Genomic DNA, 27,702 nt, shown 5'->3' with positions numbered 1-27,702 from the left:
ATTTGCATTAAGAAGTTATCAAGTGAGTGGTATTTACCTTAGCTTTCTCAAGATGGCATGGGATCATTTACATTTACAATAAGGAACAAAGATAGATTTCTTTTATTTCTTACATTAATAAGTGTCATAAAGTAGAAAAATAAAGCTAAGTCAATATATTATTGTTGCCACAGAAATTGAATTTATGTCAAAAGGATTTGTGCTTGTGATGTAGTGATTCGTATATTTTTCTTGAAATTAAGTCTCTAGCAGGTGACAGCATCAATAATTCACAAAACCAAGGAGCCTTTTGAGATAGGTTAATTTATATACGTGGATTAGAAAACAAATGAATAATGTGCTTAATGTATTCTGACATATTTGAAAATATGCACCAAGAAACTCAGCCTATTAAAAAGGCTGTTCACAGTATTTATTAGATTTTTATCCTTCTTTTGCTGTCTCATACATAACGTTTTTATTCAAAAAGGAACTAATCTATATTTTCTGCTTGGTGTGAAAAGTATTATCCATAGTAATTAAAAACCTTTTCTCATTAAAAAATAAATATGCTCATTCTAGACAACTGAGGAAATACAGAAAAAAATATAAAAATAAAAAAGTGCCAAATCCCACAATTCAGATAGATAAAATTAACAATGGTTCCTGTCTGATTTTTTCCCATAAGTGTATATATTAACAAAGTTAGAATTATATTGCAAATGCAATTTTACTTCAACTTTGTTTCATGTAACATTACATTATAAGCATTTTCCCTGTGGCAGAACTGTAATCTATTTACTCTTTCCCATATTCTGAGTTTTAGGTTGATTGCAATTCTGGTTATCTAAAATAACACTGTAGTGGTATATATATGTTTGTATATAAGAATACTTGATTGTATTTCTTATTCTCTCTGTAGATTCTAGAAATAGAATTACTAGGTTAAAGAATAACTACTAGTAGAATTCTTAGTTTGAACATTGGATTTATTTGACCAAAATTGTTCTCTAAGGTTTAACCAAATTTATTTTCTTTATGGTGATGCTAGAATGTAAACAAATAAAATCCTTCTCAAATAATAGATGCACTGATGCTTGGTACATATGAGCCTCAGGAATATCCAGTCTAAGTTTGTGTCTTGTGCGTGACATCTAAGAGATGAGGCAGGCTCAGAAATAACCTAGTAGTTGGATAAGCTTCAGGCTGATCTTGGAATCTCTGGGACCATTTAAAATCTTCCTACAGCCAATACCCAGCCTTCTTCAGGTGATGTAAAAGGTTTTTGGATCTCATGACCTGGAACATGACCTACTTGTAAAGGGGCTCAGGGGTTTGAATTGTCTTTTCCTGGACCCATTAGAGAAGAGTTTCTGATCGGGTAGTTTAGGTGAAAGAAATTGGAACAGCTGAAGAGAATATCTTAAAATAGATATGAAACCTGTGTTCCTAGGATTAGTCATTAGGTTTTCCCTTTGAAGGAAGAAGAACACTAGAATTCTGCTAGAATAAAACATAACTTGTAAGGTGTTCAGCCCCTGTGATGTGTAATCCAGGTGAGAGTGCCAAGCAGCGATTTGAGAATTGCTTTTTCTGGAGAGGTAGTTGTTTTCTCGCAGTTATGTGGCAGACTTTTGATCCTTTTGAAAACCTTGTGCCCTCTTAGAAATGAATCTTTTCTTTTCACATGTATAAATGGTTGAATGATGCCTCCTCCTGAAAGATGGACTTTTACAAAGAAGAAGTTATGGAGAAGGCAGGTCTGGCTTCCTAGAGGGTAGGAGTGCTGAAGCCATAGATAATGGACAATAGACAGGTGTTTATTGTCCTGAAATAGGCAGAATTACAGTTTTGAGTAAAGGAACAGATGCAGGTGCGGGTGAGCTTTTTCTGCTTCTCACCTGTTCTAACATCGCCTCGCTCACTTTCTTCTACCTCGAACTACAGAAGTGCCCACATGAACAGTGAGGTGACTGAAAAGTGCTTCACTTTGTAGTACCATAGTGCCAGCTCTGCTCTTGTCCTCAGGCCTGGGGAAGTTTCAGTGTTATTTTTGAACCCTGCTGAGATATTGGAGCCCTTGAAGAACGATATTTTCTAGGTGTATCGTGTGGTTCCTGGGAGATGACCCTTAGGTTTATCCCCAGGTGTCTAGTGTCACGGTTGCTAGTGGTAGCGTTTCACATTTTTATACTCTATAATTAGCATTGATATCAAAATAAAGACAGGTGTGTGTGTGGACCAGAAATGTTACTAGGTTAAAATACATATTCATTACTATTTTAGTGGAAGGGAATGATCTGGACTTTAAAAAAAAATTTGAGCAGATTGTGATTAAGAGAGGATTGAGTCGGGCCCTTTGCCCTCAAGGTGTAACTTTGTTGGGTTGGTCAGAACCTGTCACCCATTTTATCAAGCAAATAGTGTCATGTTGTGGTTTGATGTAATAAACAATCTTTGATTCTTAGGTACTAAATATATGCTTATGAGACTGAATTATCTTACCTTAGAAAGAGATTAAGCATTTGAATAAACAATGCAATTGGCAATTAATCCTGCACCCAGAGATTGTTCAGTTTTCTTAAATCAGTGCTAATGGGTGCCTTCAGGGACTGTCCCCAACTACTGACTCCCTGTCTCTCACTTCTCTGAAATCATTTGCTGCTTCTCTGCACCCTTCTGTTCATTTGTTTTAAATGGGCCATGGGACAGGTGTTGGTCTGCATGCCGCCCTGGGGATGTTTAATGCAGATGGTGGTGGAGTGGGGTCCTGGGCTCACTGCAGCAATGTTCTCTTGGGTCCCGAAGTGTGCAGGATCCCAGGCCCCACCCTAGACCTGTGGTACCAGGACCTTCACCTGCGAGGCCTGTGACCTGCTTTTACAAAGCAAGTCTTGGTGTGTTTCTTGTGCACACTAACAAGCTGAAAACCAGCTGGTCTGGACGGTCAAGTTTATCAGAATTGGGTCTGAGTCACTTGTGTTTGAAGACTTCAGTCTTACAGTTTTCCTCTTGTTGGTAATTTCTCGTAAGGAGCCAGGTAGGCTGTATAAACTTAATAGAACTGATTGCGACAGCTTGTTCCCACGCTCTGACTCTGCTGACAGTGATCCGAGCCTGCTAGCTTGATGCCTGGTGGGCCTTCATGTGTCTGAGGACATCAGTAGACAGATCCCTTGCTCCCTGCTAACCCACAAGTGCCAACCAATGAAAGAAAATGTAAAATTTGCTAAGAGGCTTGAGCTACAGTTTAGAATCTTTTTCTCATTGCATAGGAGCCTCAGAGGTTTGTATGTTGCTTTGTATTATATCATTCATTTGGTCTTTGTTACTTGTTAACTAAGTTGGTAGAAGGACTGTTCTTCATACCTCTTGATATTGACAGCGTTTTGCACAGTACTCTGAAAGCTGTAGATCTGGTTTTTGACAGCATGTGCTGTCTTCAATAAGGTTTTGATGCCTTGCTTAAATGGGAATATAGAAGCCTGTGTTCTATGCTTCTGTGTCCCCACCCCCCCGCTCCAGCTTTTTGATTCTTACGTTCTTTTGAAGAAAAATATTTAAAGACTTGTTCTCTCTTTCAGTTTCAGAGTGATCCTGTTGACTATTCATCCTAGGAGCTGTCGTTAGTAGAAGGCCTGTCTATATGCAGAGCTGCTTGCTTTTTAGGGAGAAATAGAATTAGCAATTTGAGATGCATCAGCCCGCAGGAAGATGGGTGAGGTTTGGCTGGGGAAGAGACCCCCAGTGTGCAAGTACTGCACCTTAACCAGTTACTGGTGGTCCTGGTTTCAGAGTTATTTGTATTTTGACATTATCACCACTTTTGTTTTTATCCCATGGTTATAAAGCGTTGACACTTATAGAATCATAGGCCAGATAATAGAACTAAAGGTCATAAAGCCACATCTAGGTGTAAATGCTTTAATAGGTCTAACATTCTGTACTTTTAACTTTATTCCCCCACTCCCGCAGACACAACCCTAATGTTGCTATCAGGTTGTTATTTTTAATAAAGTGTTCCTATTTGATTTCATTTACTAGTGGTTTTATGTTTCTGTTTCCTTTCTGGTGTGGATGTCAGCAAATTCTGCTCGTAAACTGAATTGATGGGGCCGTTCCTGTTTTCGCCATCAGACAACGTAGTCAGGGCATGCTGGTAGCTATGAAACAGAAATACTTCTTCATTTAAGTGTCTTGGTTAACCAGACATTTAAACAGTATTTTATGTACTAGTATAAGAGCAATAATATAATAAAGTTTATTTTTTTAAATTAAGGATGTCACCCTTGTAGTTTTGTATCTACAGAAGCAAGGCCAGAACTCTGCAGTTATCTGAGGCTTTTATGTCATTCTGTCCCCCTTCTCTCTCAACTTTTTTAGAAGTCTGTAATCTAAACAGGTAGGACTTTGACATAACCTACATTTTATAATAAACTTGAATTAATAATTGATTTTCAGAGATCCTACAAAAGATGCCACTTGATCTAACCTGTACATTTTTTCACTAAATATTTATTATTTCTCCTCCTCCACCCCTTATCATGTTTGAAATGGACTGTGATTAGACAATTAAGTTTTTAGGAGAAATTACTCACCTTTCTATCTACTCAGAGGTTTTAGAGCTAGCTTGTCTTTGGTGGTTTGTTTCAGATTGCATGTTGGCTGAACAAATAGCTATATAATCTCTGTTTGCTGTAAGCTGAATCTTGAAGTAGAGCTTATTCTGTCTTTACTGTTTTGATGTAGCAACCGACACTTTCAGATGCGTTTTCTTTAAGTCAGCATCTCTCGTCCTATCATGGGCCCTGGAACTTGCTGCCGTCGTGCCTACTGGCTTCTCCTGCTGGAGGGAGAACGGATAGATCAGTGTGTTCCAGGAGAGATGGAATCGTGAACCTGACCTGAACTTCTTGCTCGTCTCTCAGGCTGTTAAACTTCCCCTTCTCATGCTTTGACTTTTCTTACTTTTCTGTGTAAACCTTATAATTCTGTTGTAATACATCACATGTTCTTTTTTGTGAAAGATTGTCTGTAATAGTTTGTAATTGGACTTATAGGCATGCTTGTATAGTTTTTGAAGAACAGGCCAAGCATTTTACGAATTACTTGAGTTGCTAGACCCTCAATGAAATAGTTTAACGGCATTAAAAAAACTATTACCAAAAAATGAATCCTTACGTGTCTTGTTTCTATTCAAGAGCGACTATTTTTCTGAAAGTTAGGAGTCCAACTCTAGTTTAAAAGGCTGTCCTATTTTTAGGTCTTTGAAGGTAGGTAAAAATATTCCTCTTGTTTATTTACATGTTCTGAATTTTACATCGTGTAACCTATATTCTTTACATTTTCTGTATAATACTTTATCTTCTGTGCAGTTTTTAGTTCATAAATCTTGCATAGGTCATAGTCTCGTTTCTCTTAACATTGTTTGTATGCTTCCGTTGTTTTTTCTCTCTCCTTTAACGTCACTTTATGGCATTTTCCTCAGACAACTCACTGGCATTTTGGGATTAATAACTTGTGTCAGTAACAGTTTTTCACGGTCTTAAGACATACTCTCCCAAATAGGACTTCAGCATAATGCTTTTTCATTAGCCTCCTTTTCAAGCCTTAGGCCGCTTAGAATGCTGTTGTATCAGAAGTTGGCACTATTCCTTTTTTCTTCTCAGATGAACTTGAAAAGATCCATTTCAGGTGTGATGTGAGTTGCGATTGGGCTGATACTTCTAGTTGGAGAATGAGAGAGCTGTATGTTTAACCAAGGGCTTCCCAGGTGGCGCTAGTTGTAAAGAACCCTGCTGCCAATGCAGGAGACATAAAAGACATGGGATGGATTCCTCCTGCGGGAAGATCCCCTGCAGGAGATCATAGCAGCCCACTCCAGCGTCCTTGCCTGGAGAATCTAACGCACAGAGGAGCCCGACGGGCTGTGGTCCATAGGATCGCAAAGAGTCGGACATGACTGAAGCTACTGATGACACACACACGTGGTTAACCAAGTGCTGTTGGCTGGAAGCCTCTGATGGCGGGAGGGCACACATGCGGCTGGCAGTTAGAGGAGGGGACCCCACACAAGCTTGCCTCTGCTCCTTTCTATGCAAACTCAGGAGCCGGGTGGACCTAAGTTTAATTCTAGTCCTGGTCTCTGGGCCAAGACTGTGGCCTCTTCGCGCCTCAGGGCTACTCCTGCTAGCACGGGCTCCTGTGCGTGCTTGTTAATTTCAATGCTGAAGTTGTAGTGATTGACTAAATTCTACAGCCCAGGCTTCAACATTACTCTTTCATTAATCCAGTATTACTGCTAGTTTGCTCCTAGTTGAGAATATGTGGTCTGCTGATCCGGCAGTTCAGTCTGGAGCCTAGTGGTGTGCTCACCTGTCCGGCTGTGTTCTCGCTGGTGTACACTCAGCTCATGCTGGGCCCCTTCCATCCCCGTTTCTCCTGCTCTATGAGAAAGAGCATCTCTGAAAGGGAGAAGAGTCTAGGGTAGTGATTTATGCTGTACAGATTTTCAGTCTGAATTGTCATTGAGAATAGATTCATGAGCATAACAGTGAATTCTAGTATGTACAAGTGTGAATGATAAATTTCATTCTGTCAATAAATGTTGAATTTACCTACGTGCCACTTATTCCGTTAGATGATGAAGTGTTAGTTGCTCAGTCGTGTCTGACTCTTTGCTACCCCATGGACTGTAACTGACAAGGCTCCTCTGTCCATGGGATTTTCCAGGCGAGAATGCTAGAGTGGGTTGCCATTTCCATCTCCAGGATTAGTTGTTCACTGCTAACCTATGTCCTTTTATACTAATCGTAGACCTCACCTCATTTCCTCTCTAGGAAATGTGCTCAATCCTTTCTCTACCATTTTAAAGGTCTAACGCTACAATGAATAATAACGAGGAGAAGTGGAAACTGACTTCAGCTACTTGAGTACAAATCTTCCCCAACTGCAGAATTTATAAAAACTTGGATTGTTTTTCCCCCAAATGCTTAATTTTGCTCTTGAACTCTACTTTGCAGGAAACCAATTTATTCACTTTCTAAAGTGGCCCAGTGTTTGTCTAGCAAGGAAATCAGCAAAAGGGTTCTCAAAGAAGTAGCAATGAAATTGAAAAGTGTCTGCTGTCACCACTGGTGATAAATCAAACTGATGTTAAAGATGCAAATAGTCATTCCAGTACTCTTGTCTCTGTTATTGGAATTGTTTAAGTTAATTAAGCCAGCAGAGCACTTCATTATCTATTATACTGCATGCTAATGGCAGATTTAAAGTTTCACTTTTATCATTTGAAAAATTTTCTGAAAATCTTATCTAAATTCCTATATCCATTGCCATCTAAGTCTGTATACTTAATGGTAACTAATACTGTTATTTGGGAGAATATATTTATTGTACCACAGTGAGGTTTCTTTCTAGTTTGTGAGGTTTACAAAGCCAAGAAATTTTACGAGACTATCACATTCAAGGTAACTTTTGTCCATCTTTTTGAGAAAGTGATTAAAACAATATATAATACATTTTTATTAGACTGTCAGGAATTTAATTATATTCAACTTAACACTGTAGAATTTTAAATGTACTCTATTAACTAAAATTAAAAAAAGCTGTTATAAATTACTGATATGATTGATTTCTTTCATTTGCAGCATTTAAATATCAGGACACTGACGGATGATATGGTAAGATGATCCTTGAGGTTTCCTTTGTTATAAATCATAACTAACCCTCTTATGTTGATGGTGTGCTCCACTAATACCTTTAAGATTGCTACAAACTGCATGTTTTGGAAAGGGACTCTATGGTGCTGAAGTAAAGGTTGAACTGGTGAAATATATTATATTGTTGCTTTTGAAAAGTAAAAGGGACTAGTCAATATGTTCATTTAAAATTTTTGTTTAATCACAAGTTGTTAGTCAACTTGGAATCATTCAAATCAGTTCTCCTTCTTTGGGGATGAATTGCACACTCAGAAAGAGGTACAAACAATAGCTAAAGACATGTCAGCTTTTCAAAAATACGTAGTTACTAATTAAAGTAAGCCAGACTAAACTATCACTGATATATTCTTAAAGTTTTGTTTAAAAATGAGAGAACTAGATATGCCTTACCCTATATCCTGTATGCTGAAAATAATAAGCTTTCTTATAAGTACTTAAAACTTTATAGCACCATTATAGATTTTTATATACTCATAAATTTTTATATATTCAAATAAATTTTGCATTCAAAAAATAAATATATGTACCTAGAATACAGTGAGCACTCAAAAACTGTTCAGCAGCTCTATATCCAAAGTACCATCTTAGGCATGCGGTTCAGGGGGCATACAAAGATGAATGAGACATAGATCTGGACATGCACAATTTAAAAAACTGAATTAGAATTCTTCATTTTACTTCTCTGGGTAGAATCTAAGGAAAGGATACTTATATAAGCTTCTCTGGATAACATTTTTTTTATAGGATAATATTCAGAAATGGTGGTAATATTGAGCAGTAATGCAGATTTTGGGTGTAACTTCCACCCTGCAAGGTGGGTGATGTCTGTATTTAGTGCTGAGCACAGCGGGGCTCAGGCAACTGAAGTAGGTGGCTTGCCCACATGCGCACGGCTGGCAGTGGAGTAGCTGTGGCTGAAGTCCTGTTCCTGCTTGCTCCAAACCCACACACTTGCTGTGCTGACTTAGCTTTCAGATGATTTCTAAAAGGCCAACAGTAAAACCATGTGCGATTATTCTGTTTGATCTTTTATGAGAATTTACAGTGGTATTTTTGTAAAGCCTCATTGAGATATAATTCATATAGCATGTAGTTCACCTATTTAAAATGGACAGTTAGTGGTTTTTTAGTATTAATATATTTGTAGAACTGTAAAACCATCACCACAATCAATTTTAGAACATTTTCATCACCTAAAAAGAAACCTCATACCTATAAACAGTCACTCCCAATTTATTCCCAACTCATCTAGCCCCAGGCAATGGCCAGTCTATTTTCTGTCTGTAGATTTGCCTTTTCTGGACATTGCATATGAAATGGAGTCGGTTGCTCTTTCATGACTGAGTTCTTTCACTTGACATCACGTTTTCAGGGTGCATCCATGTCGTGGCCTGTGTCATTGTTTCCTTCTGTTGCTGAATGCGTCCTGTGTGATGGTATTCTTGCAGCTTGTTCATATTTTGTGGGCACTCTATGTTTGTTTCCCTTTTTTCATTCAGATCCCACCCTTATCTTTGTTTTGTTACTCTTTTTTTTCGCTTTGCCACCCCTCAGTCTCTACCCCACGTTCTAGAATCAGGGTCATGCTATAGAGTGGCTGCAGCCTACTGCGCTGGAAGCCTGTGTGCTTTGATTTTCTGTTAGTTAATGGGCTCCTCCTCAGGAAGACTTTGTCCCTCCTGCCTCTTTTCCTCACCTTTCTCCTTCTTGTCCCTTGGCTTTGTAAGGTCAGAACTTTTGGGCTCTACCATACCCTGTGCATATTTTTGTCAAAGCAGTCTATGATTTGTGATCCATCTTTCTCACTAGTTTAAATCTTTTGAAGACTGAGACAGTATGATGTTATTAATACTTCCAGACAAGTTGTCTGGCACATGTTAAGCATTTTCATCAGTTTGTTGAACAAACGAAAGAGTGAGTCTCGGTTTTGCTAACCTGGTATTGTGTTTGTCTTGCATCTGGTCCTGGCTTAGTCCTGGCAGGCTTTCCAGAGATGGATCTTGGCTTTCCACAGGGTGGAGCAGCTTTGACAAGGACCTGCTCTCAGCCTTTCCGACCACCTGCCTGGGTCACTGACTGTGCCTGCCTTCACCTTAGATGGTTCCATGGTCCCCTTCTCTCCCAGGGGAGGCTCGAGCAGGCAGGCTAGTCCAGGCAGCTGGCCCAGGGTTGTGGAGGCCAGAGAATAAGCGTGGCTGTCTTGAGCAGGAGACCCCCGAGTCAGCCCCTTCTCGGCCACTGCTGACTGCCGCCCTGTGGAAAAAGCAGTGGACGCGGAATCAGAAGTCTCTCGTTGGAAGACAGAACCTCACCACTTCTCCACTCTGACCGCGGCAGGTCACTTAGGTGGTTCACTTACACATAAAGCAGGACTAATTTTATACCTTTCCTGCTTTCCTCTTAGGATTTTGGTGAGTCTCATCGAAGCTCAAGTATGTTGAGCTGCTGCATTCTGTTCTGTCCCTATTTACGCGCTTTAAAAGATACTTCCCGGTGTGGACAGAGGGGTGGTGTGACTGATTCATTTGCAGTTGAGTCTTACAGGGGGTGTGTGTGTCATAGATCGTGTAGAGATTTGAGGAGAGAAAGGAAAGCTGGATACTTTGAGGGCTCTTTAAACTATTTCTGATGAGTTGCAGCACGTGGAAGCATTTGCCACTGATGTTTGATGTGTGCTAGCAAAGTGTTTTCTAATCAAGCTTTCCCACCACTGCAACATGTGCTGCATGTATGCCTTTAATACAGAACTTCCTGACGTGAATAGCCTTTTTTGGGGCAGGGCTTGGGAGAAGGCATATAGGAATGATGTCTGCTGTAGTCATGTGTTTGAATAACAATATTTTAAAACCATTAATCGAGACATCCTGGGAAACATTAATGTTAGAAACTCATCTTAGGTTGCTTTTTGTTAAAGGCCTGCAAAAGTACTTCACATTTCAAGGTAATTTCTTAAATTACTGTCAGAATTAAATTTCATAGGACACTGTTGGATTAAGAGAACGGAGTGTTACTGTAGCCTTGAGGTCCATAGGCGCAATTGACATACTTTAAACAGTGTTTGTTCTATGAATATCTGGGCATCTACTGTGTGTAAAATGCTGTTCAAGGTGCTAGGGTAATATAAAGGTGAAAAAAGTAATTTAGCTTACAACACTCTTTTGTTTATACCTGGGTTGAAAAGAAAGGTCTCCTTGTAGAGACAAAAAGGTTGGGAGGAGGACAGTGAGGGGCCAAGTGTGAAAGGTAAGCTGGATGAAATTGAATGTGCATGTCACCATGCTAACTTTTCCATCAAAGTGTCCCTTGGGTGTTTTTGTGGGGTAGGGGTTATTTTTGACCTGCTTTTTTCTCCCTTGTCCTTCAGAACCATTTGTCCAAAGTGCAGTCCTCCTGCTGATCTTCCTCTCTCCTTTTATCTCGCTATAGCCAGCATTACTATTGTAATCCCTTGTGTGGCCTGCAGCAATGGTTTTCAAGCTTCTTTGACTAGGATCCACAGTAAGAAATACACTTTAGTTTGTAGCCCAGCACACAAACACAGATTCTCTCTGTTGAAACAAAAGTTTCTAGGAACCTATATTTAATGTTTCTAAGCATAATGGTTAAACCAGATCAAACCAGCCCATCCTAAAGGAAATCAACCCCAAGCATTCATTGGAAGGACTGACGCTGAAGCTGAAGCTTCAATACTTTAGCCACCTGATGCGAAGAGCCGACTCTTTGTAAAAGACCCTGATGCTGGGAAAGATTGAAGGCAAGAGGAGAAGGGGACAACAGGGGATGAGAAGGTTAGACAGTATCACTGGCTCAATAGACATGAATTTGAGCAAACTCCAGGAGATGGTGAAGGACAGGGAAGCCTGCATGCTGCAGTCCATGGGGTCGCAAAAAGTCAGACATGACTTAGCGACGGAACAACAACAACAAAGCCTAATGAACTCTGATCTTTTTCTTTCCCTTCCTTTCTACTCCTTTTACTCCTATCCATCCCATGAAAAAAAGGTGATCCAGTCCACTAAGTGGACTTCATAACACCAAATAGTCTACAGTTATGCCTAGCAAAACAGACATGTCCAGTACTGCAGCCGGAGGAAGTCCTGAGCTCTCTGGGAGCGTCTGCTCAGTCCACATGGGCACATGTCGGCGAGCAGGGTGAGTGTGCCCGCCCTCCATGTACCAGCTGTGCGACTTTGAGTGCGTCGCAGGGCTTTTGAGCCTTGGTATCCTTGTGGGATTTTTTAAGAGCTAAATTAGGTAATATATATTCAGTCAGTCCAGTTCAGTCGCTCAGTCGTGTCCGACTCTTTGCGACCCCATGAATCGCAGCACGCCAGGCCTCCCTGTCCATCACCAACTCCCGGAGTTCACTCAGACTCACGTCCATCGAGTCGGTGATGCCATCCAGCCATCTCATCCTCTGTCATCCCCTTCTCCTCCTGCCCCCAATCCCTCCCAGCATCAGAGTCTTTTCCAGTGAGTCAACTCTTCGCATGAGGTGGCCTGGAGTTTCAGCTTTAGCATCATTCCTTCCAAAGAAATCCCAGGGTTGATCTCCTTCAGAATGGACTGGATGGATCTCCTTGCAGTCCAAGGGACTCTCAAGAGTCTTCTCCAACACCACAGTTCAAACGCATCAATTCTTCGGCACTCAGCCTTCTTCACAGTCCAACTCTCACATCCACACATGACCATAGGAAAAACCATAGCCTTGACTAGACGGACCTTAGTCGGCAAAGTAATGTCTCTGCTTTTGAGTATGCTATCTAGGTTGGTCATAACTTTTCTTCCAAGGAGTAAGCATATATTAGTAATTAGTAATAAGTACTTAAAAAAAATGAGATATGATTCCATATAATATAATGCATTAATTTTAAAAGTGCAGTATGCATTTTGGCAAACTGTACGATCATGCATTTACTATAGTTATGGCAAAAAACATTGCCATCACATCTGTGTTCCCTCTGAGTCCCTTTGTGTCCCTTGCAGTCAGTTCTCTTCACCCTTCCTGGCTCTTGGAAAAAACTAATCAGTTTTTTGAGCTATCCAGTAGTTCAGTCTTGAAATTCATTTAAATGACATCACATTGCGTCGTGCCATTGTGTCTGGCTTCTTTTACTTAACATAATGCTTTTGAGATTCACCTAACGTTTGGGTTTATCAGAAATTTGCTCTTTTCATTACTGAATGGTGTTCCCTTGTTCTGTAATACTAAAGTTGGCTTATATATTCAACAGTGTGGGTTGTTAGCAGTTTTTGGCTATTATGAAAAACTGCTATGAACATTTGAATTCAGGTTTTTTTTTGAGACATATGCTTTCTTTTTGGAGGGCGAATTATGTGGTTTAACTCTGTAAGATACTGTTACATTATTTCCTCTAGTGACTAATGATGATGGACATTTTTCATGTGATTATTTGCCATTCCTTTCTTGTTTATGATGAAATGTCTGTTACTAAATACAGGACTATTGAAATTTTCTATTTCTTCTTGAGTTAGACCTGATAGTTTATCTTTCAAGGAATTTTTTTCATGTTATTTATGTTGTTGAATTATGAATTATTTGTGATATTTCCTTGTATTTTTAATGTAGGATCTATATTTATTTCTTCTTTTTCCAATTCTGATATTGGTGATTTGTCTTCTGTTTTTTACCTGATTAGTGTGCCTAGAAGTTTATCCATTTTATTGATTATTTCAGAGAACTGGCTTTTGGTCTCCCTAATTTTCTTTATTGTTCTTTTATTTTCATTTATTTTATCTTTATATTTCTATACTTTTGCTTTATTCTTTTAACGGCTTCTTTGGGTGGAAGCTTAAATAATTTATTTGAGAACTTTTGTTTTCTAATGAGAATTTTATGCTGTAAATTTCCTTCTGAGAACTACTTTCGCTGTTAATCTTGTGAATATTTAAAGTAGTTTTAAGTTTTGTGTTGATTTCTTTTCCCCATTGATTATTTAGATATATCTTGTTTAATTTTCAAATATTTGAGGATTTCCCTTGTATCTTTATGTTGCTGATTTGTAATTTAAGTCCCTTGTAACCAGTGACTTCATACTTTGTGTGATTTCAATCTTTTTCAATTTGAGTCTTGCTTTCTCCCCCAGAATGTGGGCTGTCTTGGTGGATATTCCATGTGTATTCTGTTTTTGTTAGAATCGGTCTATAAGTAGTAAATACGTCAAGGTGGTTGATAGTTTTGTTCACATCTTCTATATTCTGATTTTCTGTTGCTTTTCTCTAACAATTATTGAGGAGTGTTGAAGTCTCCAACTATAATTTTGGATTCTTAAATTTTTCTTCTTAGTTCTTTCAAGTTTTGCTTCATGTTTTATGAAGCTCTGCAATTAAGTGCATATACATTTTGTATTGTTTTAACTTATCATTATGAAATGATCCTTTTTATCCTCAGTAATATTCATTACTTTTTAGTCTTTGGGCATTTAATGGATTTTTCTGCTCTGCCTGATACAGTTATCTCCTTCCCTTTTGAAGAACAGAGACTGTTGGCTTCTGTGGCCCACACTTTATGGGTTTCGTACCCCTTGGACTTTTCCTCCTCTGTCTCTGCTGTGTGTGCGTCTCCTCTGCCTTTAACCTTACACATCTTGTAGACTGTTGTCATCTCTCAGCCTGCTCTCCTGCAGCCACTGTTCTCTTCTTTGTCTCTGGTGCTTGGCTTGGGTGGTCACCTCTGTGTGTATGTATCTGTCTGTGAGTTTTCCTCAAGCTGAGGCATCCATGCGTTGGCCTATTGAATACCTTCAGATGGATGTCTCATTTTTATGTGAAACTCTTTGTGTCCCAAAATAAATTTGTCGCTTCCCTCTTAAGCATATTTCTGTTCCTATATTTTCATAGAAGGTAACTTCACCCTTCTAATGTTTTGTTAGGACTCTCACAACTTTCTGTTGCTTCCTAAAAAGCCAGCTTTTTGGGGTACTTCCCTGGTGGTACAGTGGTTAAGACTCTGCACTTTACCTGCAGAGCACATGGGTTTGATCCCTGGTTCAGGGAACTAAGATCTACCATGTGGGGAAAAAAAAAAATCTGACTTAAAAAAAAAAGGCAGCTTCTTGCACAGCAACCAGAATGACCTATCTAAATTGCATGCCTGGCAATGCTTTGCCCTGTTCGTAGCTGCGTAGTTGCACCTTTACCTATAGGTCAAGCCTAAAGCTTTTTGCCCTGGCACATAGGCCTCCATGGTAAGACCCTGCTTCTCTAATTTGATACACATTTTTCAGTCAGCAAGCAGGAGTCAAGTAAGTTGCTGGAGAATTTACTCAGAGAATGTAGAAACACAGCTGCTGCTTGGAGAAAGGTGTGTTAAGTGATAATGAGGACTGTTTATTAGCTGTGTGCCAAGTAGCATTCCAAATATTAGCTTTATAAACACATTTAGTTTCCACAACAAGCCTCTGAGTAGGCCTTGTTACTATTCCATTTTTCAAAGATGAAGAAACTGAGGCGAGAGAGAGTACTAGTTACTTGTGTAAAGTCATGTGAAGCAGCCAGGAAAACTGATAGACTGGCCCCAGGGAGCATGATCTTTGCCACGTTGCTTACACTGCCACTTGAGCTCTGTCCCTGTCTCGGTTGAGAGTACCAGTGTAAAACCTGGAAGTGTTTCCTTATTTTCTGCTTTTCTCCTACAGTCATTGGAATGAGTCTTCTGACCTTGAAACTGACCAGGAAAAGTTGTATCCTAGCCATTGATCTTAATCCTGAGAAATTATAATTGTAAAGACATATTGTATTTAAGGAGTTTTCTGTGATAAGAAATGAACTGTTTTGAGTATTTCTAGTAAGTAAACAAAACTGGAAAAGTTGTCTCAAAGGAGTAGTGATGTGTGTGACTTAGAGTTAGCAACAGGTAAAGGATATGTTTTCTTAATTGCAAAGAACATAGAAAAACTTCTGTCTGGAAACCGCAGATCTCACAGCAGTGGCAGCTTGCCCCCAGGTGTAGGTGTAGGCTTTCTAGGTGCCCCTCCCAGGTCCTCCTGGAAGGGACTCCAGATTGCCTGGGGTTTCATGGTCTGGGCGTGCATGCTGAGGGATCCGTGAGAAGCGCCCCCTGGGCTCCGTGGGCCTGCAGACCCGCTCGGTGTACCTGACTCCACTGCATTCCGGGGTGTTCTTCCCTCTGCTGCTGGGGCACTGCAGGCGAATGTGCCTGCCTGGCCTCCGATTTGTCTACCTGCATGCTGTGCCTGTACCTACCTGGATTTGCGGTGTCTTGTGGAATATATATAAATTAGACATCACACTTATGAAAGAAAATAAAATGATTTGATTATCTGAATTTGTGCCTAACTCCCAAGTCTGGTCATGGAACCTAAATCATTAACTTTTTTTTTTTTTTAAAGTTCAATGGAAAAGAATAATTTAAAATAATTTTATCATATGGGCCTAGTAAGATTTAAAGCTTTCTGTACTGTAATTTAAGTTTATTTTACATTTTTATTAATTTATTTTTCCTTTTAAAGTTAAAACCAATGATAAAGCAAAACATATCATAATATATTCCACAGCTTTCCTGCAAAACCATATATTCAAAATACTCTGTGGAAAGTCAGTATACCAGGAACTTACCCAGAGGTGCAGTGGTTAAGAATCCTCCTGCCAGTGCAGTGGAGTGGGTTTGAGCCCTCGTCCGGGAGGATTCCAGGTGCCAGGGGCAGCCGGCTGTGGGCCCCGAGCGCTGCAGCCTGCGGACCTCGAGCCTGCGCTCTGCAGGAAGGGAAGTCCCCGCACTGAGAGGCCTGCACGCAGCAGCGAAGGCCCAGCGCAGCCAAGAATCAACCAGTAAGGGAATAAAGGAGGTATACCAGCGGGACAACTGAATCTACCTGAAAATAAGTCGTAAAAAACTTCAACTATTCACTCAGTTTGGTGGGACTTTCAGAGCACATTAATATGAGTTAATTAGCACTTCCTGTACTTAGATTTTCAGTAGTAACACTTCAGTGCTATCTTGGATTTTTAAATATTTATGGGCTGGTTTAGAGAGCTCCTCCTCAAATCAGTGGGAATTTGGAAATAAGATCAAGAGTTCTCAAGAGTTGAGTATGCTAAGATGCAGTAGAGTATGCAGACTTGTTTATTCATCCTTTTATCTGTTCATTCATGGAGCCTTTATTGAGGACTTGGTACTGTTACAGACATGGCAGAGATGAATAATCTGTCTCTGCCCTCTGGGAACACTAAGGAAAAAAACTTGTGTACAAAACCAGTATACAGTTGAAGTGGGCTGGAATGGTGAATGGTAAGGTCAATTTTGGTCTTGGAGAAAACTTCATAGAGAAGGTGACTTTTCAGCTGAGTTTCAAAGGACAGGTTGGAATATAGACTGGCAGGAGTGGTAGTAATTTTTTTCTTCTTTCTAATGATTTTACTCCTGGATATCAGTGGAATGAATTACAGTGCCTGTCTCAGGTTGGCAAGTAGAAAGCAATTGTTGATAATTTCAGGTAATTTTTGGGTACTATTCGTCTAGGTCTTGAAAATAATGTGACATTTATAGAACTAATTTATATTTCCTTTCAAGCATATAGTAGTATAATATTGGAGTATATGTAATTAGAAACTGTACTTTAAGTGAAGTGAAGTGAAGTCGCTCAGTCGTGTCCCGACTCTTTGTGACTCCATAGACTGTAGCCTACCAGGCTCCTCTGTCCATGAGATTTTCCAGGCAATAGTACTGGAGTGGATTGCCATTTCCTTCTCCAGGGGATCTTCCCAACACAGGGCTCAAACCCGGGTCTCCCACATTGTAGACAGACGCTTTACCATCTGAGCCACCAGGGAAGTCCGATATAGTCTTGAGTGCCAGACTAAAATAACCTGTACTGTATCTTGATAGTGGCGATGAGAGTTAATTCTGAAACCCCAGAGGTTTAATTAGTAGGAGAGTACTTTAAGTAGATGTGGACAAATATAACTTTCAGATATTTTGAATATTCAGTTCAACTCAGATCAGTCGCTCACTCGTGTCCAACTCTTTCTGACCCCATGGACTGCAGCACGCCAGGCCTCCCTGTCCATCACCAACTCCAGGAATTTACTCAAAACTCATGTCCATTGAGTCAATAATGCCATCCAACCATCTCATTCTCTGTTGTCCCCTTCTCCTCTTGCCTTCAGTCTTTCCCATCATCAGGGTCTTTTCAAATGAGTCAATTCTTCGCATCAGGTGGCCAAAATGTTCGAGCTTCAGGTTCAGCATAAGTATTTCCAATGAATATTCAGGACTGATTCCCTTTAGAATGGACTGGTTGGATCTCCTTACTGTCCAACAGACTCTCAAGAGTCTTATCCAACACCAAAGTTCAAAAGCATGAATTCTTCGGCAGAAAGCTTTCTTTATAGTCCAGCTCTCACATCCATACATGACTACTGGAGAAACCATAGCTTTGACTAGACAGACGTTTGTTGGCAAAGTAATGTCTCTGCTTTGTAATATGCTGTCTAGGTTGTTATAACTTTTCTTGCAAGAAGCAAGTGTCTTTGAATGTCATGGCTGCAGTCACCATCTGCAGTGACTTTGGAGCCCCCAAAAATAAAGTCTGTCACTGTTTCATTGTTTCCTCATCTATTTGCCATGAAGGGATGGGACCAGATGCCATGCTCTTTCTTTTTTGAATGTTGAGTTTTAAGCCAGTATTTTCACTCTCCTCTTTCCCCTTCTTAAAAAGGCTCTTTAGTTCCTCTTTGCTTTCTGCAATAAGGGTGGTGTCATCTGTATATCCGGAGAAGGCGGTGGCACCCCCCTCCAGTACTCTTGCCTGGAAAATCCCATGGACGGAGGAGCCTGGTGGGCTGCAGTCCATGGGGTCGCTAAGAGTCGGACACGACTGAGTGACTTCACTTTCACTTTTCACCTTCATGCATTGGAGAAGGAAATGGCAACCCACTCCAGTGTTCTTGCCTGGAGAATCCCAGGGATGGGGGAGCCTGGTGGGCTGCCGTCTCTGGGGTCGCACAGAGTCGGACACGACTGAAGTGACTTAGCAGCAGCATCTGTATATCTGAGGTTATTAATATTTCTCCCGACAGTCTTGATTCCAGCTTGTGCTTCCTCCAGTCCAGCATTTCTTATGATGTACTCTGCATATAAGTTAAATAAACAGGGTGACAATATATAGCCTTGATGTACTCCTTTCCCAATTTGGAACAAGTCTGTTGTTCCATGTCCAGTTCTAACTTGCTTCTTGACCTGCATGCACATTTCTCAGCAGGCAGGTCAGGTGCTCTGGTATTCCATCTCTTTCAGAATTTTCCACAGTTTATTATGATCCACACAGTCAAAGGCTTTGGCGTAGTCAATAAAGCAGAAATAGATGTTTTTCTGGAACTCTCTTGGTTTTTTGATGATGCAGCAGATGTTGGCAATTTGATCTCTGGTTCCTCTGCCTTTTCTAAATCCAGCTTGAATATCTGGAACTTCACGGTCACGTACTGTTGAAGCCTGGCTTGGATAATTTTAGCATTGCTTTGCTGGTGTGTGAGATGAATGCAGTTGTGTGGTAGTTTGAGCATTCTTTGGCATTGCCTTTCTTTGGGATTGGAATGAAAACTGATCTTTTCCAGCCCTGTGGCCACTGCTGAGTTTGCCAAATTTGCTGGCATATTGAGTGCAGCACTTTCACAGCATCATCTTTTAGGATTTGAAATAGCTCAACTGAAATTCCATCACCTCCACTAGCTTTATTCGTAGTGATGCTTCCTAAGGCCCACCTGACTTCGTATTCCAGGATGTGTGGCTCTAGGTGAGTAATCACACGATCGTAGTTATCTGGGTCATGACGGCCTTTTTTGTATAATTCTGTGTATTCTTGTCGCCTCTTCTTGATATCTTCTGCTTCTGTTAGGTTCATACCATTTCTGTCCTGTATTGTGCCGATCTTTGCATGAAATTTTCCCTTGGTATCTCTGATTTTCTTGAAGAGATCTCTAGTCTTTCCCATTCTATTGTTTTCCTCTGTTTCTTTGCATTGATCTCTGAGGAAGGCTTTCTTATCTTTCTTTGCTATTGTTGGAACTCTGCATTCAGATGAATATATTTTTCCTTTTCTCCCTTGCCTTACTCTTCTCTTTTCCCAGCTATTTGTGAGGCCTCATCAGACAACCATTTTGCCTTTTTCCATTTCTTTTTCTTTGGGATGGTCTTGATCACTGCCTCCTGTACAGTGTCACAAATCTCTGTCCATAGTTCTTCAGGCACTCTATTGGATCTAATCCTTTGAATCTATTTGTCACTTCCACTGTATAATCATAAGTGATTTGGTTTAGATCATACCTGAATGGTCTAGTGGTTTTCCCTACTTTCTTCAGTTTGAACCTGAATTTGGCAATAAGCAGTTCATGATCTGAGCCATAGTCAGCTCCTGATCTTATTTCTGCTGACTGTATTGAGGTTCTCTATCTTTGGCTGCAGAGAATATAATCAGTCTGATTTCGGCATTGACCATCTGGTGATGTCCATGTGTAGAGTCTTCTCTTGTGTTGTTGGAGGAGGGTGTTTGCTATGACCAGTGCGTTCTCTTGGCAGATCTCTTATTAGCCTTTGCCCTGTTTCATTCTGTCTCCAAGGCCAAATTTGCCTGTTACTCCAGGTATTTCCTGACTTCCTACTTTTGCATTCCAGTCCCCTATAATGAAAGGACATCTTCTTTGTGTATTAGTTCTAGAAGGTCTTGTAGGTCTTCATAGAACCATTCAACTTCAGCTTCTTCAGCATTGTTGGTCAGGGCATAGACTTGGATTACCATCATATTGAATGGTTTGCCTTGGAAACGAACAGAGATCATTCTGTCATTTTTGAGATGGCATCCAATTATTGCATTTTGGACTCTTTTGTTGACTATGATGGCTCCTCCATTTCTTCTAAGGGATTCTGCCCACAGTAGTAGGTATAATGGTTATCTGAGTTAAATTCACCCTTTCCAGTCCATTTTAGTCTGTTGATTCCTTAAGTGTTGATGTTGTCTTGTTTGACCACTTCCAATTTGCCTTGATTCATGGACCTAACATTGCAGGTTCCTATGCAGTATTGCTTTTTACAGCATCAGACTTTACTTCCATCACCGGTCACATCCACAACTGGGTGTTGCTTATGCTTTGACTTCATTCTTTTTGGAGTTATTTCTCCACTGATCTCCAGTAGCATATTGGGCATCTACCACCCTGGGGAGTTCCTCTTTCAGTGTCCTGTCTTTTTGCCTTAGAGTGGGACACAGACTATATAGTGGGGAAGCACTAGGTGTATGGGCATCTAATCCAGTCTTGAGGTGTCAGAAAGGCTACTACACGAGACGTTGTGCAAACTGAAGCCTGAATTGAAATTATCCAGATAAATGGTTAGGTTCTAGGCACGAGAAATAGCTTGCGCATGTGTAGAAGTTTCTAGGTTATTCATTACGTCTAGATTATATAGTCTAATGGTGGTGGAGTCGTGAAGAGATTTTCTCAGGAGGAAGTAAGATTAAGGTTAAAGTGGACCTTTGAGCCATGGTAAGATATTTGAGTGTCATCCTCTGAGCAGTGGCATTACAGATGCTGAGAGGCTTGAAGTACAGGAGTGAGGGAGATGATTTGGTCTGGATTTCAGTAAGATCTGTGCAGAGATTAGTTTGGGGAGTGGTAGGGACAGGGGCCAGTGAAGACACTGGAGCAAGTTAGGAGGCTGTACCAGTTGTCCAGGTGGCCTGAAGTAGGGTAGTAGTGGTAGGGGCAGAGGGCAGAGGCAAGATGAATTAGGTCTATTTGGTTTGATTTATATATTCTAGTTAATTTTCATTAAAGTTATTATAGTTCAAATCACTTGTCTGCTGACTGGAGACAACCTCAGAAGTCCGCATCTTCAGTATGCATGTGTATGCTTCTCTCCCAATTCAGGTCCATGTATTTTTCTAATCTGACAGTATCTCCCAACTTCTAAAGCCTTCAAAAACCCTCCTGCTTTGCCCTTTGGAACTCAAAGTCTGTCATCTTTGAATGTTTGCTTTCCTTGTTGCAGTACTTGAAACCTAGGGGTTATTTGAAGACTTTATTTTCCTGGTAGCTTTTTCCTTCAAAGGCTTCCAGCTCTTCTTGAGCATTTCTATTGCATTTCTCCATGTTAGTCTCAACTGTGGGTCATCTCGTCCCTCCCATTGATTCATTGCAGGCATTAGAACTTAAGTTCCTTTCCTTCACACCACTGTTTCTGTTATTATTCCATTCATACCTACCAGGGACACTTACTTTGGGGTCTGTGGTCCTCCAAGGGGTCTGTGGTAGAATTCATGGTATAATTGAACTTAATGGGAAAAGGATTAAATCTTTTAAATTAAGCTTTAAGTAAAATTTAGTATTTTAAAAAATCATACACATAAGCAAAACAAAAAAACAAATGACCAGCTAAACAAAAGAACAGTAGGTTTGGGCCTGTGACTTTGTCACAGATAAGGAAAGCCTCTTTGCTATGTGGGCATTTCCACTGGCTACTCTGCATATGGCACTTGGCTGTGGAATACATATTGCATTTTCAGTTCAGTTCAGTTGCTCAGTCTTGTCTGACTCTTTGAACCCCACGGACTGCAGCATGCCAGGCTTCCCTGTCCATCACCAACTCCCTGAGTTTGTTCAAACTCATGTCCGTCGAGTCGGTGATGCCGTCCAACCATCTCATCCTCTGTTGTCCCCCTCTGCTCCTGCCTTCAGTCTTTCCCAGCATCAGGGTCCTTTACAGTGAGTTGACTCTTTGCATCAGGTGGTCAAAGTATTGGAGCTTCAGCTTCAGCATCAGTCCTTCCAATGAATATTCAGGACTGATTTCCTTTAGGATGGACTGTTTGTATCTCCTTGCAGTCCAAGGGACTCTCAAGAGTCTTCTCCAACACCACAGTTCAAAAGCATCAATTCTTCAGTGCTCAGCCTTCCTTATGGTCCAACTCTCAAATCTGTACATGACTACTGGGAAAACTATAGCTTTGACTAGACGGACTTTTGTTGGCCAAGTAACGTCTTTGCTTTTGAATATGCTATCTAGTTTTGTCATGGCTTTTCTTCCAAGAAGCAAGTTTCTTTTAATTTCATGGCATAACTTATTCTCTCTTAATGATATTAAAATACTGTATAAAATCTAAATGTGAACAAATCATTGTAAGTAAGTAATTTTGGGGAGGCGGTGATACATTTTCATCTTTTCAAAGGATCCTCTGGTTAAAAAACTTTTCGTAAATTTCAGTAATACAATTTAAGAGTGGGAAATGACCATTTGTAGTATTTAGGAGTATTGAAGGTAGGGTATAGTAGTTGGTAGGTTGGTGGGAATTGTTACCATGTGATAAGATTGTTCCTATGACTGAGATGCTTAGCTTATCCATTTGAAACAGTGAATGGCCAGTTTTCCTCCCCAGGAAGATGTCTCTTTGTGACAGAGATGTCATAGCATTTTAGTAAAGATCATGGGACTCTTCAGCTGTTCACATGCACTATCTCCTGTAATTCTGATTTAGCCTCACCTGGTTTCCTTTGCATCCCTTTCCAAAGACTCTTTTGAGGTTCTTTCTCCACCCCAGAATTAATCACTTGTCTCTATCTGTTGCTAATTTACTTGAGGGCATTTACTGTATTTTTTACCTTTATTAGTAATTTGTTACTGTATTTTCTTTTCCCCCAAGTGGTAATCTGTGGGATGGCACTATATTTTATATGTTTTATCATCCAGTAATTGCTTAGTCATACCTTCAGGTACTAATTGACTGCCAGCTACTATTTTGTAAGCTAAACACACAATGATGCCTATCAGTTATCTGCTGCTGTGTAAGAAATTAAGCCAAATCAGCAAACATTTATTATGTCATACTGTTTCTGTTTCTTGACCTCCTACTTTTGCATTCCAGTTCCCTATAATGAAAAGGACATCTTTTTTGGGTGTTAGTTCTAAAAGGTCTTGTAGGTCTTCATAGAACTGTTCAACTTCAGCTTCTTCAGTGTTACTGGTTGGGGCATAGACTTGGATTACCGTTGATATTGAATGCTTTGCCTTGGAAACGAACAGAGATCATCCTGTCGTTTTTGAGACTGCATCCAAGTACTGCATTTTGGACTCTCTTGTTGACCATGATGGCTACTCCATTTCTTCTGAGGGATTCCTGCCCGTAGTAGTAGATATAATGGTCATCTGAGTTAAATTCACCCATTCTAGTCCATTTTAGTTCACTGATTCCTAGAATGTCGACGTTCACTCTTGCCATCTCTTGTTTGACCACTTCCAATTTGCCTTGATTCATGGACCTGACATTCCAGGTTCCTTTGCAGTATTGCTCTTTACAGCATCGGACCTTGCTTCTATCACCAGTCACATCCACAGCTGGGTATTGTTTTTGCTTTGGTTCTGTCCCTTCATTCTTTTTGGAGTTATTTCTCCATTCCAGTAGCATATTGGGCACCTACTGACCTAGGGAGTTCCTCTTTCAGTTGAAGTATTTCAAATCCTGAAAGATGATGTTGTGAAAGTGCTGCACTCAATATGCCAGCAAATTTGGAAAAGTCAGCAGTGGCCACAGGACTGGAAAAGGTCAGTTTTCATTCCAATCCCAAAGAAAGGCAATGCCAAAGAATACTCAAACTACCGCACAATTGCACTCATCTCACATGCTAGTAAAGTAATGCTCAAAATTCTCCAAGACAGGCTTCAGCAATACGTGAACCGTGAACTTCCTGATGTTCAAGCTGGTTTTAGAAAAGGCAGAGGAACCAGAGATCAAATTGCCAACATGCGCTGGATCATGGAAAAAGCAAGAGGGTTCCAGAAAAACATCTATTTCTGCTTTCTTGACTATGCCAAAGCCTTTGACTGTCTGGATCACCATAAACTGTGGAAGATTGTGAGAGAGATGGGAATACCAGACCAGCAGACCTGCCTCTTGAGAAACCTCTATGCAGGTCAGGAAGCAACAGTTAGAACTGGACATGGAACAACAGACTGGTTTCAAATAGGAAAAGAAGTGCGTCAAGGCTGTATATTGTCACCCTGCTTATTTAACTTATATGCAGAGTACATCATGAGAAATGTTGGACTGGAAGAAGCACAAGCTGGAATCAAGATTGCCAGGAGAAATATCAATAACCTCAGATATGCAGATGACACCACCCTTATGGCAGAAAGTGAAGAGAAACTAAGAAGCCTTTTGATGAAAGTGAAAGCGGAGAGTGAAAAAGTTGGCTTAAAGCTCAACACTAAGAAAATGAAGATCATGGCATCCGGTTCCATTACTTCATGGAAAATAGACGGGGAAACAGTGGAAACAGTGTCAGACTTTATTTTTTGGGGGCTCCAAAATCACTGCAGATGGTGACTGCAGCCATGAAATTAAAAGACTCTTACTCCTTGGAAGAAAAGTTACGACCAACCTGGATAGCATATTCAAAAGCAGAGACATTACTTTGCTGACTAAGGTCCGTCTAGTCAAGGCTATGGTTTTTCCAGTAGTCATGTATGGATGTGAGAGTTGGACTGTGAAGAAGGCTGAGTGCCGAAGAATTGATGCTTCTGAACTGTGGTGTTGGAGAAGACTCTTGAGAGTCCCCTGGACTGCAAGGAGGTCCAACCAGTCCATTCTGAAGGAGATCAACCCTGGGATTTCTTTGGAAGGAATGATGCTAAAGCTGAAAATCCAGTACTTTGGCCACCTCATGTGAAGAGTTGACTCATTGGAAAAGAGTCTGATGCTGGGAGGGATTGGGGGCAGGAGGAGAAGGGGACGACCGAGGATGAGCTGGCTGGATGGCATCACTGACTCGATGGACGTGAGTCTGTGTGAACTCCGGGAGATGGTGATGGACAGGGAAGCCTGGCGTGCTGCGATTCATGGGGTTGCAAAGAGTCGGACACGACTGAGCGACTGAACTGAACTGAACTGTTTCTGTGGGTCAGGCGTTTGAAAGTTGCTTGGCTGGGTTGTTGTGGCCTGTTGTCTCATGAGGTTGCAATGAAGACGTTGGCCAGAGGTCTCATCAGCTGAACATTTGACTGGGGCTTCTGGGATGGCTCACACACGTGGCTGTTGGCAGGTTGCCTCCCTGCTTCTTTAGCTTTGTTAGCTCAGTTCTTTGCCCCGTGGGCCTTCCCCTAGGTCTTCTTGAGTGTCCTTGTGATCTGGCAGCAGGCATATCATAGAGTGAGTCATCCAAGAAAGAGCAAGACAGAAGCTGGAATGTCTTTTGTGAGTTAGTCTTGGAAATGACACTCCAGTATTTTCATAGTGTGCTGTTGCTTACACAAGTCAGGGGATCCCTGAGGGCTGTCCTTGAGAATGGCCAGCACAGCTAAGACAGCTGAAGATTTGTTTAGGGTGGCACTTACATTTTAGTGGGAGAGAGGCAGAGTTAACAATTACAGAAGAAAATGACAGGCTTTCTTAAGTCATACTCAGCACAGATGAAGGAAATTAACCGTGTGCTGTGACAGACGGGAACGTGAATGGGCTCATATTCTACTTAAGATGGAGTGGTCCGCCTTTTAACCTGACGCTGAGAGGTGAGAGGTACTTTTATTTCTATTAACAGCTCAGTGCCATATTAATTAAGCATGGCGTCCCTCCCTCAGATAGCATTATCATGGCATTCTCTTCAGTCTTCTATGAGTTTAACCAGTTCTTCAACAAAGATGCTATTGTGGAAATTTGAGGGATTTGCTTAGGGTAACCCAGCAAGTGAGGGGCTGGGCAGGATTCAGAAGTCAGACTCTGGAGTTCTGTTTTTAATCAGCAAGTTGCTTGGTTAGTAATAAAGCTAATTAAAAAGCCAGGTTATTTTAGCTGTTAGGTTTTTTCCTCCTCTTAAAGGTAGTGCAAGATTGCAATTGATAATTTTGAGTGTTTTTTTTTTTTGATTTCAGGTATGTGTTCAAATAGAATTAATTCAATAATTAAAATGAACCTTTATTTGTTTAATAATTCTCCTGGATTGCATGAAAATATCTTCTCCCTTCTGGATTCTAAGAGTGTGTGTTTATGATCACGCATAGTTTTTCTATCTTTTCATGTTTTAAAATGACTAATAATTACATATCTTCCTTTTGTTTAAAATGTGAAAATATCACTCCTCTGTTAGTATTGAAAAACATTGTAACAGTAAAAAGTGTTCACTCTTCAGTTCAGTTCAGTCAGTCAGTCGTGTCCAACTCTTTGCGACCCCATGAATTGCACGCCCGGCCTCCCTGTCCATCACCAACTCCCGGAGTTTACTCAAACTCACATCCATTGCATCGGTGATGCCATCCAGCCATCTCATCCTCGGTCGTCCCCTTCTCCTCCTGCCCCCAATCCCTCCCAGCATCAGAGCCTTTTCCAGTGAGTCAACTCTTCGCATGAGGTGGCCATAGTACTGGAGTTTCAGCTTTAGCATCATTCAGTCCAAAAAAATCCCAGGGCTGATCTCCTTCAGAATGGACTGGTTGGATCTCCTTGCAGTCCAAGGGACTCTCAAGAGTCTTCTCCAACACACAGTTCAAAAGCATCAATTCTTCGGCACTCAGCCTTCTTCACAGTCCGACTCTCACATCCATACATGACCACAGGAAAAGCATAGCCTTGACTAGATGGACCTTAGTCGGCAAAGTAATGTCCCTGCTTTTGAATATGCTCTCCAGGTTGGTCATAACTTTTCTTCCAAGGAGTAAGTGTCTTTTAATTTCATGGCTGCAGTCATCATCTGCAGTGATTTTGGAGCCCCCCAAAATAAAGTCTGACACTGTTTCCACTGTTTCCCCGTCTATTTTCCATGAAGTAATGGGACCGGATGCCATGATCTTCGTTTTCTGAATGTTGAGGTTTAAGCCAACTTTTTCACTCTCCTCTTTCACTTTCATCAAGAGTCTTTTTAGTTCCTCTTCACTTTCTGCCATAAGGGTGGTGTCATCTGCATATCTGAGGTTATTGATATTTCTCCCGGCAATCTTGATTCCAGCTTGTTCTTCCTCCATCCCAGCATTTCTCATGATGTACTC

The 27,702-nt window shown here is 40.7% G+C and overlaps 1 protein-coding gene across 3 annotated transcripts in view; it reads left to right on the top strand.

The window, feature by feature from the left end:
* Positions 1 to 27,702, top strand: part of DIAPH3 (diaphanous related formin 3) — a 582,111-nt gene that overhangs the window by 23,636 nt on the left and 530,773 nt on the right. For 2 of the 3 annotated variants that reach the window (XM_018056820.1, XM_018056822.1), the window contains exon 2: positions 7,629 to 7,661. The exons of the other annotated variant lie outside the window; for it this stretch is intronic. In XM_018056820.1, coding sequence (XP_017912309.1) covers positions 7,629 to 7,661 — 33 coding nt within the window. The remainder of the gene's footprint in view (positions 1 to 7,628; positions 7,662 to 27,702) is intronic. 3 annotated transcript variants of the gene reach the window in all.

The sequence above is a fragment of the Capra hircus genome, chromosome 12, assembly GCF_001704415.2.
Source record: "Capra hircus breed San Clemente chromosome 12, ASM170441v1, whole genome shotgun sequence".
Lineage (NCBI taxonomy): Eukaryota > Metazoa > Chordata > Mammalia > Artiodactyla > Bovidae > Capra > Capra hircus.
This window is presented reverse-complemented; position numbering and strand designations above follow the sequence as displayed.